Source organism: Triturus cristatus, chromosome 12 (genome assembly GCF_964204655.1).
Source record: "Triturus cristatus chromosome 12, aTriCri1.1, whole genome shotgun sequence".
Classification (NCBI taxonomy): Eukaryota; Metazoa; Chordata; class Amphibia; order Caudata; family Salamandridae; genus Triturus; species Triturus cristatus.
The window spans coordinates 544540685-544560914 of NC_140595.1; the positions used below are offsets into that span (position 1 = coordinate 544540685).

The 20230-nt window shown below is 48.3% G+C and overlaps 1 protein-coding gene across 2 annotated transcripts in view; it reads right to left on the reverse strand.

Annotated features, from left to right (window-relative positions):
* SLC12A4 (solute carrier family 12 member 4) overlaps window positions 1-20230 on the reverse strand; it is a 477810-nt gene that overhangs the window by 260877 nt on the left and 196703 nt on the right. For both annotated transcript variants that reach the window (XM_085638574.1, XM_085638575.1), the window contains exon 4: window positions 15276-15422. In XM_085638574.1, coding sequence (XP_085494700.1) covers window positions 15276-15422 — 147 coding nt within the window. The remainder of the gene's footprint in view (window positions 1-15275; window positions 15423-20230) is intronic.

The following is a 20230-nucleotide window of genomic DNA, read 5'->3' on the forward strand; positions in this document are numbered from 1 at the left end:
ACTGAAGCTCAGCTGAGATCAAAATATAATCTATAAAAGAACCGTCACTCCATCCTTTAAAAGATGGGACAGACTGTTTACTAAGGGGGGCAGAAAGAGACATTGATGGAATCAGGTCGAATTCATTAAGCATATTATTAAGTGCGTCCCCCTGAACCGAATGCTCAAAGTGAAAGTCCCGCATCCTTGCACAACCCAACTCTCTCATACAAGTGGTTTTGGGTTCACCACAAGGGTGGACGTTAAAGTCCCCCGCCATCATAAGTCTGTGTGCAATAGAGCCACAGGACTGCCTAATTTGGCAGCTCAACTGGGTAATCTTACAGACTCCCCTTGTGCATTCACTGCGTTATAAAAATTAATGATACCCATGCTATCATTTCCTCTCCTTAGGACGATAACTTGAAGGTCTCTATAGGGAGTGGGGAGTTGCTGAATCCTAAAGTTCACGGCCAACGCTATGAATATAACCAGACCACCCCTTGCTCTGCCACAAGCTGATGGGGATGCAGGGACAGAAAAGCTTTATATCCTTCCAAAAATAGGTTACAGTTCACCAGCCAAGTCTCCTGGAAACAAATCACAGAGAATTGCCTGACGAACTGCACCCACGAGGGATCCTGAAATTTCCCCGCCATACCTGCAATGTTCCAAGACAGGACATTATAGGCGTCTAATTTGGTAATCGCCCCTTGGAGTACAACTGGTGACGACACCCGCTGCTGAGGGCTAGGCATCCCAGGCAGCTCCATGCTACTGGGTACGACACTACATATGAAAGGACAGGGGGACTCCTGTTGTTGGAGTAAGCCTCCTAGGGGCTCTAAGTTTTTGTGCAGTTAATCGCACTCATCCAACCTTGAAAGAACTGAGAATCTATTTGATGACTCTGGCCAAGGGGTAGGGTAATGCCCAGCCAAACGGGGCATCCCCCCAAAAGATTGAGAATGGTTACCCCCTGAAGCCTCCAGAGGTCTTTGAATCCACCCATTACTTGGCATACTTAAATTGTGGCGCCTTATGTGGTCAGCCTTGTAGAAAAAACCCAAAGGCAGAATCTGGATACCAGAATCCCTGCGAGTCAGTTCAAGATAAACGTCCCGAAAGATTTTCTCCACAAGGAATGAACTATTAAAATTCATAATAATGCAATCACCCCCTCCGGATTTCCTCGAGCTACCTATCCAGCCCGCACGGAGAACCATGATGATAGTGCGTGCCGCCATTGGGCCCACAGAGGTATTGCTCGATAGCCAATGAGTAACCTTATTCTTTTTTTTTTTTTTTTTTTTTTTTTTTTTTTGAAACCGTTTATTGCAGTTTGAAAAAGTTACAGGTATGGGCCTACAACCACTCGGCCGGCCGCTAGAGTGACAAAAGCATATTGCATACATACAGTAAGAGTCTCTTGGCAGTGCAGCTTAGCAAAACAGGAGAAATCAATGTTGCAGGCCGCATAGCTCCATGCCCACAGTACGGTTCCCTTTTATCAAAACAAAACAACACAAAAAACCACACCCGCAAGGCAACCCGCGATCCAAAGTGACAGCACGTGCTCCATAAGTGGGGGATCCCAACCAGCAGCAGAACTCTGGAGAGGGGAATGGGAATAGATCAGGGACTGGGGGACCGCGTGCCCAAGGCCAAGGGAGGGGGGCCATCTAGGGAGACGGGGCGGGCGAGGCAGCCGGTAGCTGTGGCGGCTCACAAATACCCCCGCGGTAGGCGTTCCAGGGGCCCCAGATTTTCACCCACGCCCCAGGCTTACCCCTCGCCACATACACCACCTTTTCACGAAACATACACCAATCCATATGTTCTTTCCAGGCCAACACCGCAGGGGGCCTCTGGGATCCCCACAATTGAGCAATGTCACGCTTAGCTATCATGTATCCCAGAGTCACCCACCGCGTCTGCGGGACCGAATAGTCATTTGGTTCCCACACATTCAGCAAGCATCTCCTCGCTTCAGGCAACAGCGCGACACGCGTAACCACACGCAGGACCTCATGCACACCACGCCAGAATCGCTCCACCTTTGGGCACTCCCACAGTATATGCATGAAAGTTGCCAACGCGCCACAGCCACGCTTACACATTCCGTCACCAGCAAAGCCCATACGTAGAAGCCTTGGCCCCGTCACGTAAACCTGGTGAAGGATCTTAAGCTGGACAAAACGAAGGCGAGCCGGGATGGCCACCTCTTTTGGAGAGGCCACCGCGGAAATCCAATCCTCCTCGTCCAGCTCTAGCCCGTCGGCAACCCAGGCCTCGCGGAGACTAGTCAGCAGGCACGATCTGTCGTTGATCAGTTTTTTATATATGAGGGAGATCGTGCTGTCTGGGACATGGCCATCCAGCACTCTGTCCTCCAGGGGGGAAGACTCCGGAATGGACGCGACATCCGGGAAGACGGAGCCCAGCGCATGGCGGACTTGTAGGTACCGAAAGTACTCACTGCCCTGCAGCTGAAACTCCGTCTGCAGCGTCGCAAAAGTCTTGAATCCCCCCCTCGTCCAGAGATCTCCCACAGTGCTGATTCCGATCGTGTCCCACTTCTCAAAGCCCTTCGATGTCCACAGGGAGCCCAACCTCTCTGACGCATATAGCGGTGACGCCCGGGTCAAACGGTCCTTCCACCCCATAGCTGCATTAGCCGCGTGCCAGACACGCACCATGACGCGCGTCGGTCCCGTCAGACGGGGGCTGGGCGCGGCAGAGTAAAGCGCTCGATTGTAGTCGCCACCGGGCAGGAGCATCTTGTCCATCTCAAACGCCGGGTTCAAGGCGGGCCCGTAAAGGCCATGATTAATTGCAGCCAGTTGGGTGGCCCAGTAATACCGTTTAATGTCCGGGAGGGCGACCCCCCCATCGTACCACGGGAGCGTCAATTTAGCCAGAGCAATGCGCGGCCTCCCGTCCCAGAACAGGCGCCGCTGGAGGCCCTCCACCTCACGGAAGTAGCGTGCCGGAACCAAGTCCATAGTATTCTGGAGGGCGTAGAGGAAGCGCGGCAGGGACATCATTTTAAACAAGGCCGCTCGGCCGAGCGGCGAAAGCGGCAGACGCCGCCAGCGCACCACGTCCTCCTTCAAGCGCTGGAGGGGGGGCAGCAAATTCCGCTCATAACGGGCCTCCGGGTCAAGAGTGATATATATCCCCAGGTACCGAAACCCCTGGGAGGCAATCTGGATCGGACAGTCCCGTGGTAGGACCGGAGCCTCCCCGGAAAGCACATATACACAGGATTTCGCCCAGTTGATGACAAGGCCTGAGTTGCGACCGAATGAGCGCAAAACATCAACCAGGACGATCAGTGATTTACGCGGGGAGGCGAGATAGAGGAGGATATCATCAGCATAGAGGGACACACGGTCCTCATGCTCGGGGGTCCAGCGGAGACCACGGATGGAAGGGTGCCACCGCAGCCACTCCGCCAGGGGCTCCAGGGCCAGTGCAAACAGGAGAGGTGACAAGGGGCAACCCTGTCACGTGCCCCGCTCCAGCGCGAACGGGGCCGAGACTCGCCCATTCACCACCACCTGCGCCAAGGGGCCCGAGTACAACAATTTGACCCAGCTGATAAAGCCCGGTCCAAATCCAAATTTCGCCAGCATCGCCCAGATGTATGACCACTCAAGCGTGTCGAACGCCATGGTGGCGTCCAAGGACGCCAAGATGGCCGGCTCCCGCACAAATGGGACACGCGCGAGCACACCGTGCAAGCGCCGTAGATTGAGCGCCGTGTTGCGGTGTGGTATAAAACCAGATTGGTCTTGGTGGACCAAGTCGCCCACTACGCCAACCAACCGGTTGGCCAACACCTTGGCGAGGATTTTGGGCTCCGCGTTCAAGAGCGAGATCGGCCTATAGGATGCGACCCGTTCACGGGGCTTCCCCTCCTTGTGGATCACCACGATTGTAGCCAGACGCTGGTCCGGCGGGAGGGAACCCTGCGAGTGTGCCGCCAGGAACATCGCACGCAGGTGGGGCGCCAACACATCCGGGCGTAGCTTGTATAGTTCGATGGGGATACCATTGGGGCCCATGGCCTTGCCGGATGCAACCGAGCGAATAGCCAAGGCAATTTCGTCCGAGGTGGGAGGAGCGTCCAGCGAATCCCTGTCCTCCACCGTAAGGGAGGGCAGTGCGATGTCCCGAAGCAGGGCATGGGAATCTTCCTCCGAGCAGGGGGAAACCGGGGAGTAGACTTCGCGGAAATAATCCGCAAAGCAGGAGACAATGGCTTCCGGCTCGGTGACACACGCACCATCCGCACTCTCAATCAAAGGAACCACGCGACTCGCTCTCTCCCTCTTGTCCAACCACGCAATCAATTTGCCAGCCTTATCACCCACATCATACAATCGCCCCTGCTGCTCTCGACTGAGGCCCCTGGCCGCCTCCGCGACGAGGGCCCGATAGGCCGCCTGCTTTAGGTGTAGAACATGCAGCTTGGCATCTGTTACCCCGCTCCCCAGGTCACCCTCCAGTTCTGCAATCTCGGCCTCTACCCGGGTCACCTCCTCCCGCTCGCGCCGCCGGGCATGGGAGATAAAGGAGAGGGCCTCCCCTCTAAGAACTACCTTAAAAGCCTCCCACAGGGAGATGGCCGAAGGGACCGACCCCACATTCTCGTCGAAATAACGCTGTAAGGATTTGATCAAATCGGCACGAATGGTGGGGTCGCGCAAATACCATGCATTGATTGGAGCCACCCTGCCATCCCCCCTCGGGAAGACATCGAAATGTAACAGCAATGGGGAGTGATCTGAGATACCCCGCGCCAGATGGCGCACCTCCCCCACCCTCCCTGCATGGGCCGCCGGGACAAGGATGTAATCAAGCCGCGAGAGGCTACCATGGGCACCCGAGTGGAAGGTGTATTGCCGCTGTGCGGGATGCTTTAGTCGCCAGCAATCCACCAGGCCCAACGTGTCTAAAAGGCCGGGCAGCCACGCCTGTGCCCGGGGGAGGTCCCTGGGGGGATGGCGATCCATAGACCCAGAAGCTACCGCATTAAAGTCCCCTCCAACCACCAGCAGGCCACTCGGAAGGTCCAGGAGGAGGTGCCCCAGGTCCGCAAATGTGGTGGCTTGTAACCCAGGCGGGACGTACACTGATATCAAAATAAACACTCTACCCTCCATTCTTCCCACCAGGACAGTGTAGCGTCCCCTCTCATCATGGCGCACCTCATCGATCTCCAACGGGAGCGAGTTCTTGATCATAATACCCACCCCCCGCGAGCCCGAAGTGAAGCCAGAATGGGCCGCCAAACGATAGCCCCGCCGATTCATTGCCTGAAAGGAGTTACCTATAAGGTGTGTCTCCTGCAGGAAGACAACATCTGGTGAAATACGTTTCAAGTACTGCAGGACCACACCACGCTTAATCCTATCCCCCAGGCCGTTAACATTCCATGACAACACAGTCAAATCCCTACCCCCCATCATACGTCGAAACAATCGGTCGTCCCCCACAGAGCATCTTAAAAACAACAATATAGTAGCGGGTTTGCCTTGCGGTGCAAACAAACAACACACCCCCCCCACCCCCCCATCCCAACAGAACTCCCCCCTCCCTGCACCCCTGCATGAGCCCAGACAGCCCCCCCAAAGTGCAGTGTGCCTGTCGCCCCATAGCTAAAAACTAACTAGTCCCCCAGAGGAGGAGGGAAGCCCCCAACAGACCCCGCACGACCTCCATAGGGGGGGTACATATGCAATCAATAAATGGGGAAGGAACATCGTCCAGAGCAAGGCCTATTCAGTCACCCCTCAATTCTGATCCGGCGGGCCCTCCTCGCCAGCCGCGCCCCCCCCGCCCCCCCGGCCCCGATCTCCAGGCAGAGTGTCCAACCAGTCCCCAGCCGCCTCTGGCCGGTCAAAGAAGTGCGTGCGACCATCCACCTCCACCCTCAGCTTAGCTGGAAAAAGCATTGAGTACTTAAGGTTCAGGTCCCGTAGGCGACGTTTAACACCAAGAAAGCTCTGTCTCTGCTTCTGAACCGCCGGAGTAAAGTCTGGGTAGAAATGCACATCCATGTTGTCAAGCTTGACCGGTCCCTGTTGCCTGGAGGTCTGGAGGATAGCATCTCTGTCCCGAAAGTTAAAAATCCGGGCAATGAGAGGTCGCGGCGGGGCACCGGCCTTAGGTCTGCCCCCAGGGACCCGGTGAGCACGCTCCACCGCAAAAAACTTACTCAGCCCCCGGGGCTGGAGATGGGTAAGGATCAATTCTTCCACAAAAAGATCCGCCGCCTCCGCCTCTCGTCCCTCCGGCACCCCCACAATACGGACATTATTCCTCCGGGCCCGACCCTCGGAATCCTCCAGTCGCCGGTCCATCAGGGCGCTCGCCTGGCCAAGCCGGCGCACCTCCCTCTGGAGGGCCACCACATCCGTCGTGAGGCTCGTTGCGGTGTGGGCCAGGGAATCAACCCGGTCGTTCGTTTTGGACAAGTCTGCCCTCACAAGGCTCACATCCACCAGGACCGAGTCTATTTTTTGCGCTAGGGTGTCGAAACGCTGGTCCACCGAGGCCTTCATCTCTGCGATGGCGCCCATGACGTCCCGGAGGGTCAGATCCACAGGCTGAGCAGATGCCTCCGTCGGGCCCGCCGGGGATGTGCGCGATGTCTCCGGAGAACCCTTCTGGAGAGTGTAGCGGTCCATACTGTTAGCTTGGTGCGCCGTGCCACGGCGGGTCGTCTTCACCTTCGCCCGGTCGCCATCTTGTTTGGTGGACATGCTTGCCCTCCCACCGTCGTGCCAATCTCCTCGAACGGGCCGCTATACCAATTCACGGGCGCCGGGGGGAGGCGGGGGCGACCACAGAGCCGCAGGTCAACCCACAGCCGGCGGGTCAGCCGGGCACTTAGACAAGACCACACCACCGCGCCCCGCTCCGCAACCCTACCTCGCTTGAGGGCAAGGAGGGCGCAAAAGCGAAAGTGAAAGTGCGGGGTACGCGAGTCGCCCAGCCTTGCCCGCCGCTGTTGTTCACTTTGTCCCCGGATCGCCCCACTACTCCAATCCGGGGGGCCGGCGAGGAGAAGGCCGCAACCTTCGATCGGTGCTCCCACCGGTGTCCGGGGTCCAATTCGAGCCCGAAAAACGGGTGGCGCCTCAGCTCGGGTTCCCCGACACAGTCCCCTCAACAAGGACAGGATATCGCCAGGATTAATTCAGGAGGTCGCGGAGGTCCTCGGGAGCCTCGCACCTACGCGGCCATCTTGGTTGCGCGCTAGGCTCCTCCTCCGAGTAACCTTATTCTTAAGTTGCGTGATGTCCTCCTGCGAGCCTTGTGTAAGTGGAGGGACATTCCCCAAAATTACTACCAATGGTGCGGATTGGGGTGGAAGATTGATAACCGCTAAATTCTGAGAGACATTGGTTGAGTATCCCTGCGACTCTGCCAAGCTTTTTCCTGCTCTATAAATAGCTTGGCCCTGGTGATTTGTCGGTAAAACCCCATTAGATACCTGCCTAGAACGTGTACCATCAGCCAGCCCCCCTAGCTCTCTTGGAGACACATTTTCACCACAAAATTGGGCTCCGCTAGAAGATCTAGAATCAGCGGCTACCCCAGACAAAGGCAAAGTACCTGGCACAGTGTTAACCTTAGGCAAGTCCGGGGCCACAGGTGGAAGATAATGGGTGGGTTCTAAAGACTTATGTTGTTCAACTAGGATTTGCTCTATACGGTTTAACTTGGCCACAATAGGGCTCAGCTTATCCTCCAACATGCAACACATAGTGCATTTAAAGGCTTCCAACGTGGCTATGTTGACTATGTTAGATGCTGGCAACACGGGTACCTTATTTTTAGGGGTAGGCTTGGAGGACACGTTAGGTTTAGTTTTTTGGGCTTGACTCCCCATTGGCTTACATTTTATTTTCAAGCTACCATTAGACCTTTGAGCCACCCTAGAAGGTTGCAAGGCGTCAACGTTGCTGGGAACTTCTAATGATGTATGAATAATATTACCACCCGTCCCAGGATTCCCTGACATAAGGGAAGAGCACCACTCTTCCTCGTCCCGATAACCACAACAGAAGACCGGGTCCTAGGAGGCACCTCCAGGGAGATTCTGGTAAAGGGGACAGGGCTTCATTGACCTGAGAATCACTACCCAACCCAGGGGATAAAAGTGTAAGTGGCTGAGTAATCTGAAGCGGATGGTTGTCCTTTTGGGTTTAGGTGACTCTTGGGATAGTCAAACACCACCACCCAAGTTAGTGATTAAACAGCTGTACTGGGATCTAGTTCAGAAGGAGACCCTCTCCAGTAGTTTAGGGGGTTCTCTAACAGAGCGATTCTTGTCATTCAAATGGGGTAGGAGTTTTGAACCATTCCTGGACTATATTGAGTTACCCTTGGACAGAGCTCTTTATCTGAAGGTTAGGTTTGGGATCCTCCCAGTCAACGATTTCACTTCGGGATGGAAAAAGCAGAGTGGCCGATCGAACTCATGTCCTGGTTGCGCAGCACCTACAGAGTCCGTGGCGCATTTCTTTTTTGCCTGCCCAGCATATAGGGTAGCCAGGAGGACCTGGTTAAAACCGCTATGTAAGGGGATGGGTCTTAGATGCCACCGAATGGCTCTGCGGATACTCAGCACTGATACTTCTTCTATTGCTATGGTTTGCGGAGTCGCAAAATTTTTGGGTAGTGCTTGGCTGTCACGCATGAGGCGTTGTAAAGCCTCCCCCACTTCCATCCAACAGTGTAAAGACAATGGTTAGGACTTCCACCTTGCCCGACATTGTTCTTATTGTCTTCATATTCTATTCATTTATGGTGTAATGGGAGTTGATGGATGTATTTTATACCGATGTTTCCCTGTTCTGTATATTTTATTGTATTGTATTGCTTATTGTCTTCTTTTATGATAAAACTTTTTATCGAATAAAGAAATTTGAATTTGATAAAAGTGTACTTTGTGCTTCACTGACAGTTTCCCTTGGCGAAGTATTTGGCCCACCCAGGAGAGATAAAAGACCATTAGAGGGAGATCTAAAAAGACACTTGTTCACTAGTTCAATTGCCCTGTCAATAACTGAAGCAGCTCTCGTCAGGAAGGTATCTATAGTTATAACAGTAGCTCTGGATGCAGCTTTTGTCCCTTCTTGGCTCACTTGAGCCTTCCTCCTCCCCATGGCTCCGAACCAAGGAGATCCCCCAAAACTTGCAGTCGATTGACAAAAAAAACAACTACCACACTCGCTCAAATTTGCCACAACGGAAAAAAAGTACAGGCTCAGTAGAATCCCCAGTGAATACTACTTCTCTCATAAAGGAGCTATACCTGGACACTTCTAATAATACACCTGCTAGAAAAATAAAAGTCACTGAACAGAATGCAAATATTGGTCCACATCAATTGAAATTAGAACCAAGTGGGATGGCCCAGCCCAGCCTCTTCCAGCCCCTGACGGGCACAGACGGGCCCGCCCTTGGTCCGGGCTTCGTCCCGCACCGCAGGTGGAGAGGCAGTGCTTTAAGCGCAATGGCCACGCCTCCTCCTCACTCGCGGCAGCTGTGGAATGCCAGGTGCACCCTGGGGGCTGTAGTCCTTACCTCTGGTGTTGGGGCGTTGGATTTGCGGCGAGATAGACAGGGCAGCACAGCGTCCTTCAGCCCACCTCCTTTGGCAGATGCACAGGATGACCCAAACTACAATGATTGCAGCAGCAACAGTCTTTCTGAGGGCCCTTCTGGGCTTAAACTGATGTACTATGTCCCATAATTTAATTACAAACATCAATTAACTACCTTAACTTTGATCGTAAATGGGACAGGCACATAATGTATAAAAGGTCCTGTGAAACCTTTCTGGCATCTGTTGGGCACAGATACAGGCTGTACAAGGCACCATAACTAACTACTCAATACTAACCAGAAGGGTTTGTGAAATCTGAAGAGTTCTGCCAAGTATTGCCGGTCACCAGAGCACTGTAACATAATCAACCAAGCAGTTTCAGATAGTCACGTATAGTGCTTAATTTGTAACATAATGAGAGTTGGTGCCCAATGTACTGTGCAAAAGACAGATGCAGTTGCTATTAAATGTCCCTGCCCGGAGACAAAGGATTCATAGTCCAGACTCCACCTCATGCTGCTTTAATCTACTGCCAGACACTCCTTGCACCTTTGCCTCATGCTTGCAGGCTCCTACTTTCTCTCTTGTTGACGTTTTTTCCATCTTTGCTTCCTTCTTTCCCATTTGTGTGTTTTTCCCTCCTCTTGATTTCGTGCACTCGTCCATGCAGATCTCAGATTCCCACATACTCCTCATCCACATCTGTGACCTACCACAGATCTACAAGTTCATACAGTGGAAAACATCCAGCCACAACTAGCATGTGAAATGGGTTGAAAACCTACAAACACAAAAAAGGACCTTCAGAGATAATTGATAATGCCAGCATAACATCTACAAAAATACACGCCTATATCACACACTTCCTCATCCATCATATAGCGTCATGTCTAATAATAGGATAACCACAAGCTTGACCATCATGCAAGACATAAAAACTCTTCCTGGTAAGGCTCAAACAAAGACAAAACACTTTCAACCACACACCCACATCATAACTTTCTATCTGAATAGAGAAGTCCTTCAGCGACCGCATATGGGTAGTAAGTGCTGTACAAATACTAGAATAGAATGCACACATATGAAAGTAATGCTGTTTCTTTCTACAGTTTTACATCTTCAGTTTGCGTGCTATCTCAAATGTGTCATGATTGTCTGCCTTATTCTCAATTAAATTTCTGCAAATTGCCCACACCTCATTTCATAGATAAACAATTCTTTGAAACTATATCCTTACAACCTAACCATACTTAATCTCCTGTAGCATATCCATTCACCACACCAGCCATTTACAACAGTTCTCATACTTCCCCTCTAATGGTCACTCAACGACTATTCATTTAATCTTCTGCAAAGAAACTGTAGTAAATGCGTGGAAAGGTTTATTAGAGAACACAACACTAATCCCAATAACAACTTGATTAACCACTAACCATGGGTTCTTGAGTCGCACTACTCACTCCAAAGTGATTCAGTAATAGTAAGCACAAAATGAATGCAATCATAATATTATACAATAAAAAAGGCACTTAATTAACCTTAGTGCCTCATTGTCTGCGTTTTCTAGGTTGGTGAGTGTTGTCGAATAATTACTTGTGTCCCTAGACCGACTAAAAAATGCAGATAGAGGTTTGTGAAGGTTATGTTTTTTAAAATCTTTTATGCATCAATAGTTTCGCTATATAATTGCTTCATAAACCCTTGCATTTACACAATGCACCTCTCCCCTGAATGTCACATTTCACTTCTCAGAAGCTTCTGCTCAGCTTTTCCTCTAGATCTCTAAATGCTCTGCTGTACACAAACACACACACACAGACACACACAAAAGCATACCCTGTCTGCAAATAAGGATGTCTTGCTTCAGCCACCACTACCCAGACTTAACAGATGCTCATGTGATAGGTCCATAATCCCCAATCTCACCCTGGGGCTTTGGGGGCAATCAGATATCTTAGTCAAGTCAAGGAAAGCTTTATTCGACTGCTGTTCCAACAATCATAAAAGCACACGAATAAAAACAAAATTACATATTTTCATAAAATTACACGCATAAGAAACAGCAATCAAAAATGACATTAAGATATCAATTAATGTTGAAACTACAGTAATAAAAACCATAAAAGTGTCAAATTTTCATTTCTGCTACAGTTCATTCATCGTCATCATTTTCTTTTGAGCAAGTACCTTCTTGAAGAACATAGTTAAGCACCAGGCAGTTAATTCATTCTCTAAAAGCCTAATCAATGCTGGGTAGCATTTCCGCAGTCCCTGTAGTTTTAAAATCGGTAAAAATCCATGCTTTCCTCGAAGCTACATAAAAGTTACAAAATAAACCCAAATGGATAGTGGACTGGGTAGAGTGATTGTCACATGAGCATAAAGGCAAAACCTGTGACAAATCATTGATTTTAGGGAAGGTCACGAGTCTGTAAATAATGTCCAGCCTGAACTAGGTTAATAACCGCCTGTCCCAAGTGCCAGGTACAAAAGTAAGGTAAAGTTCCATTTTAAAGGTGGTTACAATTAACTGATGTTGCCTTACACTGGGTTTGATAATTTCTCCTGTCATTCTTGTTGTGACCAATAGCTGAAGTCACTCCTTTCTTAGGGCCTTTCTAGAAATTGCCTGTATAGACCTAGGATCAGTAAAGTTTTCTGGGTGGTCAATATCATTCATAAAGTCACACACATACTTAACCCAGGGGATCTTTAAAGCCCCTTCCAGTTTTCGGCAGTCCTGTAGGATCTCCCTATTTAGCTTTGGTTGATCCTTTGTCCAGATCCTGTGCCATAGGAGAATTGGTTCTAACTTAATAAGATCAGAGATGAAAGAAAGACCCAGATCATCGTGGCAGGCATAAGAGGGTGAGCTGGCAGGTATCAATAAAATATATATCTTAAAAACGAGTTTTCCACAGTTTGTATGGGGTAGGTATTCGCAATCCCCCATAGACCTGCCCCGTTTATTACGTTAGCGGTGCATTTAGCCATGTAAATTTGAATGAGCTCCCTGGCTGCTTCCTTCCTAATTTTCTTGAGAAAGATGCCAGGGCAGCTGTTGTCTTAACAAGTGCAAATCTTTTTACAAGAATGGCTTGAGCCCACGAGTCTCCTTGATAAATAAAATACAGAGGTAAGAACAACTTTGTCTGTTCTAGTTTTTGCCTTCCCACAAACATGCTTTTCATCCTCTGGGGTCCACGTCCACAGCTCATGGTATAGGTCTTAGAAGTATTAATCTTAAGACCGAGATCCTCCATAAACACGTTAAAACTATCTAAAACCCTCTGGAGTCCTAATGGAGTTCTTGACATTAATACTGCGCCATTCGCATAGAGGAGAGCAGGTATGGGGTGTCCATTTACAGAGGGAAAATCTTGATTGTTTCTAAGGAGTGCTGGGGACAATCCATTAATATACAAGTTAAAAATGAATAGGGCCAGCACACAGCCTTGCCGGACCCCCCTTTTTACGGGAAAGGCAGATGTGAGCTTGCCACCCAAACCAAAGCGCAATCTCGCCGTTGCATCACCATACAAGCGCCTTAAAAAATGAATAATATGAGGATCAACCCCAAGAGCCTCCCATAATCTATCATGTCTAACAGAATCGTATGCCGCTGTAAGGTCAACGAAAGCCAGGTAAAAATGGCCTTTTTTGGCTCTCATATATTTACCTATCAATAAGGCCAAATTTAAGCTCTGCTCAATCGTCCCCAAGCCTTCTCTAAAACCGTATTGTAGGTCTGATAGGACAGAGTTCTCTTCTGCCCAGTATTGCCGGCGTTCCAAGATAACCCGTCTGACTACCTTGACCATTGAATCTATTAGGGAAATAGGCCTGTAACACCCGGGAACATCTCGTACCCTTCTTTTAAAATTGGTACGATGATGGATTCCGCCCAAGTCTTTGGCATAGGGGACATGCAGCTGGCATTAATAACTTGGGTTATGATGGGCCCCCAGAGGATGATATTTGACTTAAACAAGTCCATTGGTACTCCATCAGGGCCAGGCGCCTTAGCGCCCTGGCTCTCTAACAGGGCTCTTTCCACTTTCCAAACCTCAATAAGGAGCTGAAAGGGCAGAGAACAGGTCATCCCCCACTCAGAAATCTGTATACAATAAAGGACCTGTTCACAAAGTGAGCTTATGATTCATATATCCATTACAGTTGTCATCTATTTTTAGACAGACTGTGGAGCAAGTGATAATATCATCTATGCTACTTGTAGGTATGGCTCACCAATCAAGAAAAAGACAGAGATGTTTCAAACGAGGTAGGAGAAAGGGCTGTCTTTATGTGCAACAGTTATATCTAAAAATAGATGACAACTGTAATGGATATATGAATCATAAGCTCACTTTGTGAACAGGTCCTTTATTGTATACACACCTCTTTCCACTTTCCCCAAGGTGAACTGTAAATCTGCAAAATCAGTGGTCTCCACTAGCGTATCACTAACTGGAAGGCAAAAGTTTGTTTGCCCGTTATAAACCTTTGAGAAGTGTTTAGTCCAGGACTCCTCAGGTATAGCGCTTTCTATTGTGGGCCCGCCAGTGGGTTGTAAAAACGGGGATTTCACCGCTCTACAAAAGGCAGCACTAGCTTTCAATTGTGCCACACTGTAAAGGGATTCCCATGCTTCCCTTCTCTGTGTACATCTCCTTTCCTTGAGAGCCAGTTTATAATCTAATCTTCCCTGTCTGACATTAATGAGGTTTCTCAGTTGTCTCCCAAGCTTGTGCTTTATGCTTTAGATTGGTAAGTGCTCGTGTACATTTAGTGGTAAACCACCCCTGTTTCTTAGCTTCATTGCGGGATTGTACAAATAATATCTCCCTGACCCCAGCTGCTATTTGCTGGAAAGACAATAAATATCCTGTGGGGGCTTTTTCACTCAAACAGTTATCAATGGCTGTTTTACATTTTATTACTAGCTGCTTAAGGATAGCATCAGGATCAACCTTTGTCCAACGCAGGGTGTACCCATTGGTTTTACTGAGTATTATGTTACCCGCCAGCTGTATAGCATTATCGGGCCTAGCTTGCTTATGTGAAGGCAAGTTGACCTCTAGACATAAGGGGAAATGGTCACTGAGAGCAATCTAGATGTATGATTGAGTAAAGCCTGTATGTAGTTTATTGTTGAGGATAAGCCTCTTCCATTAAATGTATAAGGCATAGGAAAAGGTCTAGCCGATAGGTCATTCACAAAACCAAACTCAGTGCTCACAATCAATTCATTATACATCTCCCCCATTGGTGTATGACAAAAATGGGTGCCACATATACCATCATCATTATTGCCACAAATCCTACTATCCTCATGTGGACATAAAGCACAATTAATTGCCTCTCTAGCACTAGCATTGATCAGTAGCTTAAGGTCGCTGTCAGTATTTCGTATAACAATACCAAAGTTATCAGGGGGGAGGTTATTATAAAAATTAACCATCTCAGTCACATACTAGCGATACACACTCCAGCGTTACCAACCCTTTCTACAGGAGTGAAGCAACAAATGTCAATCATGGGTTTAGTTTCTGAGGTAGCATTGATCCATTTTTAATATTAATGTAGTTTGCAGAAATGACAGGAGGTCTGAGAACAATGCATATGATCGAACAAACACAAATAGAGTGTTTCTGGAGGGAAAACTCACACAGCAGCAGCAGATTAAGACAATCAGGAAGGACTGCAGGACTCCCGCTGTCCCCACGATCCATGTCAAACGAAGGAAGAGAATAACGCCAAAGATATTCTGAAGACAGGGAAGGTACACTCCCATCAGTGTGCCCATGCTGGGTGACTGAAAGAAAAAACAAACACATGAAAGACAACCATGCAATATCTACAGAATTACAGAAGCATTTTCAAAACAGTTGCCTCAATCAACCACAGACGAACATATCATAGAAGTCAACTTTGGGAAAGGCAGCATAACAAACCCACCAAATAGGTGTATCTCTAACATGGTGAATGCCTACTTTGATGAAAAGCAGTTTTGATTAAACTACACAAGTCAAAACAATATCAAACTTAGACTTGAATTTGAATGCCAGTGCAGAGAAAGTGAAATTGTGTGCCTTTGACTGCACACAACCCTCAGAACACCATAATAAGTATGATTACCAGAGTATAAAGTAGCTACAATAAGTCAATATGAATAAGGCAACCCAAAATATCTAAAGCAGATGAAAGATCATTTATTTATTAACCATATACCAACTAGGGTGCTGCCATAAGTTGTCACGGTGCAACTATAAAAACCAATTTATGCAGCTATGCTATTCCAATTACACAGCCATAGTAAGCCAGGCCCAATCAATGTAATCTAGGAGCACAGTCATTGCATGCCTAAGCACAGCCAATATATTCCCCAAGTTCATCTTCAAAAGCCCAATTTCTGCTTCAATCACCAAGACACAATAATCAAACCACCAAACACAACTATTATTTGCCAGTGTATAGATAATGTATGTCCAGGGGTAAACAACGTTTCCCCCGAAACTTTTTCAACGCAGGGAATCACAACGCAGTCGTTACAACGATTCCGCATACCATTACTCCGCAAGTCAGAACAACGACTTGCGGAGGGGGTGGGGGGAGGTGTTGGATTTAAAATCCAACACCTTCCCTAGTGTCTACACAGACTGGAGTTGGAATAGTAAATTAAACTATTCCAACATCCAGCGCCCCCCCCTCCGCAAGTCGTTGTTCCGACTTGCGGAGTAATAGTATGCAGAATCACTACGCGGTCGTTGTAACGACCGAGCTGTGATTCCCTGCGGGGAAAAAGGCTGCGGAATAACGTCACAGATTCGTGCCAAGGTACACCCATCATGCACCTATACACAAATAATTCACTGAATAAAGCTGACAATTAAGACCCTCATTTGAGTCACAGGTTCAATTAAAACTTGAATATATGACCCACAGAGCACTGCATTTCAACACTACTCTGTACCTGGCAAATAAGCTTGAACTGCCGGGAGGCTCCTGTTCCTGAAGGAGCTCCAGTAGTTTGCTGCTCAAGCCGAAGAAATTTTAAAAAAATGAAAACCTACAATCATACATTCTCAGGTATTGCCCCGAGAATCTGGAAATCCCTTCCTTCGGCAACTAGACCGATTCCTTCAACAATTGCCTACAAAAGGGAAGTGAAAGCTTAACTGGTGAGCATGGAGCTGAGCTAGAAGCTTTTCTCTTTTTGTCTCCTATCCTGTTCAGCTGATTAATTTGCTACTTGGCAATTGTATGGCCCCAATGCTAGCCTCTATTATGTCATTTTGTACTTAATGCTATTTCTATACATCATTGCTTTTCTACCACAATTATTTACCTATGTTTTCCGCAACTCCAATGTAAAGCGCTCTGATACCCACTGTGGTCATGTTCGCGCTATATAATGCTTTGGAAAAAAAAAAATTATGAGTGGTCTGCAATTAAGGGCTGAGAATATTCCACTTTAACGGTTCCTAGGTTATTGGTGTTGCTGTGCGGTTTATAAATTGATCCACTATAGCCCATAATGAAATCAAAAATAACTTGCAGGAGTGTGTGTTCTCAAACCAATTCATCAATGTAACCTCCATAATTTCATGCAATTTATAGAGGACACATTCTTTTATATAAGCTGAAGGAGTTGCCCCTGGTAAAATATTTTGTACTCCGGAATACAGGGTATGGTAATAGTGCACATTTGAGGATTCCTGGTGGGCCAGTAAATCTGGTTACAAGAGCCACCAGGAATTCCAGGCTAATCATAAAGAGGACATCAGCATCTTAACCCAGAACACATACTCAAATTAATAATCAGAAATATTCATTTTGAAAAAAAATGCACAAAGGAAGTGTCAATAATTTCAAAGATTGGGCTGGCACAGATCAACATTTGATAGCTATTAGTGGCCCAAAAGAGTAGGACTGGATTGAAGACAAACCCAGAGGAACAAGTTACTTATCTTTGGTAATGTTCTGTTTGGTGTATATTTTACCTAATCACAGATCTCTCACCTTTAGAATATTCCACTGGCACCAGCCTGGATTTTGCAGTATTCATAGCAATGTTCCATTACCACACTGTGTGGTTTTGTGCGGCTCCATGTTGATCTAATACCTCCCCAGAGATGACAGAGCAGAGTGGCATACAAGCACCACCCCTGTACCCGATGTCATTTTTTGCCTAACTCTATCCATGCCCTCGGATGCGAACCACCAAAAACCAATCTGAAGTGCCAGTGTGCATATCTCTAATTTAGGACCAATTTAGTTGACAAAAGGAGATGACTAAACAGAACAGGGAGGTTACTTAGGAATCTACTGTTAGATAGAGTATGCATCAGAAAGAGTATTACCAAAGGTAAGGAACTAGATCTTCTAATAGATATTTCAGACCACAGACAGATTCCAAAGCAGGACCTTCCACAGGAGGAGGGTGTGTGGGTTCAGACAAAAAGTCCTGCAGAACTGAACTTGCAAAATGCCTCTCCAGTCGGACCTTGCAGTCAAAGGTGTAGTGCTTCATGAACGTATGCACAGACACCCTCTACGCAACCTTACAGATGTTGAGTACAGGCACTCCATGTGCCAACACATCTTAGTAGCCTTGGTCCTGGTGGACAATGCTCTCAACACTTCCAGACATAGAAGGTTTAAATGCAGAAGACTATCCACCAAGACAGACTACTTTTCCACACACCTTTGCCTTTCTTTGCTCCAGAGAATCCCACAAAGAGCATATAATCCACCAGACTGTCTCTAGCGTGATCAATATAAGAGCTCTCTTGGAACTTTTAGGTGTATCCTCCACCTCACTCCTCGCTAGAGTATGAGAGACTAGCATTGGGAGGGGGATGGATTGCCCAGTGTGAAATGGAGCCACAACCTTTGGCAAGAAGGCCAACCTTTTTCTCAACACCAGTTTTTCAGCAAAAAAGGTGGCGTAGGGTGGCTGCACAGATAAAGCCTAGAGCTCACTCATGTGACAAGCTGAAGTTATCGCAATGAGAAAGACTGTTTTGAGAGTATGAAGATGAAGTGAGCAGTTGTGCTTTGATTCGCAGGGGGTATACATAAAGAAAGTCAGGACCAAATTGAGATCCCACTGTGCCATCACACACAGTTTGGGAGGGGAAGAAGTGCAAACCTTCAACAAAACACATCACAACATGTGATTTAAACAAGAACAGTTGGTATAGCAAACAAAAAAGCACAAACACACCAACAAAATAACCTATAAGAGTGCTCTCTGCAAGACTTTGCTAGACCATAAATAGACGAACTGCACAACATCTGACAGTTTGACTTGAAAGTGGTCTGACTTGAGGACTCCACACCAGTCCACAGTCAAGCCAACTCCAGAGGCACACTGCATCGTGGCACAGGAATCTGCCCCCCCCCCCCCCCCGCCCCCCCCCCCCAGCTCAACCCGGCTTGTTTCAGTATCATATGGCAGTTGACTTGTCTGCAAGGCCCTGCACCAGCCTTCCTTTGATGGATGGCAGGAAGGCCTTCAACACCAAGCAAATTGCCCTGAGCTCCAACTGATTTATATGGAGATGGGTCTCTGCCATAGAACAGAGTCCTCCGATCTCCTCCTCTCCTAGAAACCATCCCAGTCCAGCAGGGACCACACTCTGATGTGGAAGGAAGTGGAGGTGTGTCCCAAAGGAATGGTAGGGCTTAGCCCTGCTGGACAATCAGGAGAACCCATGTGCCTGGTGTAACGGCCTGCCATCCAGGAATAAAATGTCTGATAGCCTCCAATATGGTGGCTGTGTGCTGCGAAGAGCAAACTAAAGTGGCTTGGAAGGTGATGCTGCAGGATCAGATGACTGTGTGGAACTGTGTCCATCGTGGCCTGCACAATGACTGCCTGATTCCTATTCTTGGTCCCCCTTGAAAGGGCAGGACTGCAGAGGAAACTGTAGGGCAGTGGAAGAAAGGCCCAAGGAACATGCTGTGGCTATGCTTTCATTAAAGTGCTCAAGAGCAGAATAAGCATTTTTGCCAAAGAAGCTGGAACCATCAAAAGCAATATCCATTAAGGAAGCCTCCACATCCCCCCACAAAAATCAGAGAATCGCATGCATGTGTGGCAGAAGAGCACCACACTACTGCCCACAATCTGAAGCCATGCAGTCAGTCACATCCAGACCAGTTCTAATTTCATACTTTGCTGCATGGGGACCACCCTGATTAGTTTGAGCCAAAGAAGCCCGAAACTACTCCAGGACTGCCGACAAGATCTCGTTAGCCAGGTCCCAAAGGACCTGCGTATGGTAGTCTAATAGACTGCATTGACAAATCTCAACACCAAGCTGGTGGAGGAAAACATCCACTTTCGGAAGGCCTCAATCCTTTTCGACTCCCTGTCTGGAGGAGCTGTGGAGGATGCTTTAGCACGGACTTTGCTGGTGGACACTTGGACCTGCAAAACCTCAGGAGTCAGGGGCTGTATAAGAAAGTCCAGGTTGCCCAGCACCATCCTGTGATGCCTGGTCACCAGCTTGTTTACTGGTGGGAAGAAACAAGGGTTCTCCCACATACCCAAAAGGATGTCTGTCAGAGCCTCCCTGAATGGATGAAAGGACTAAGATGAGGCTGGCGTTGGGT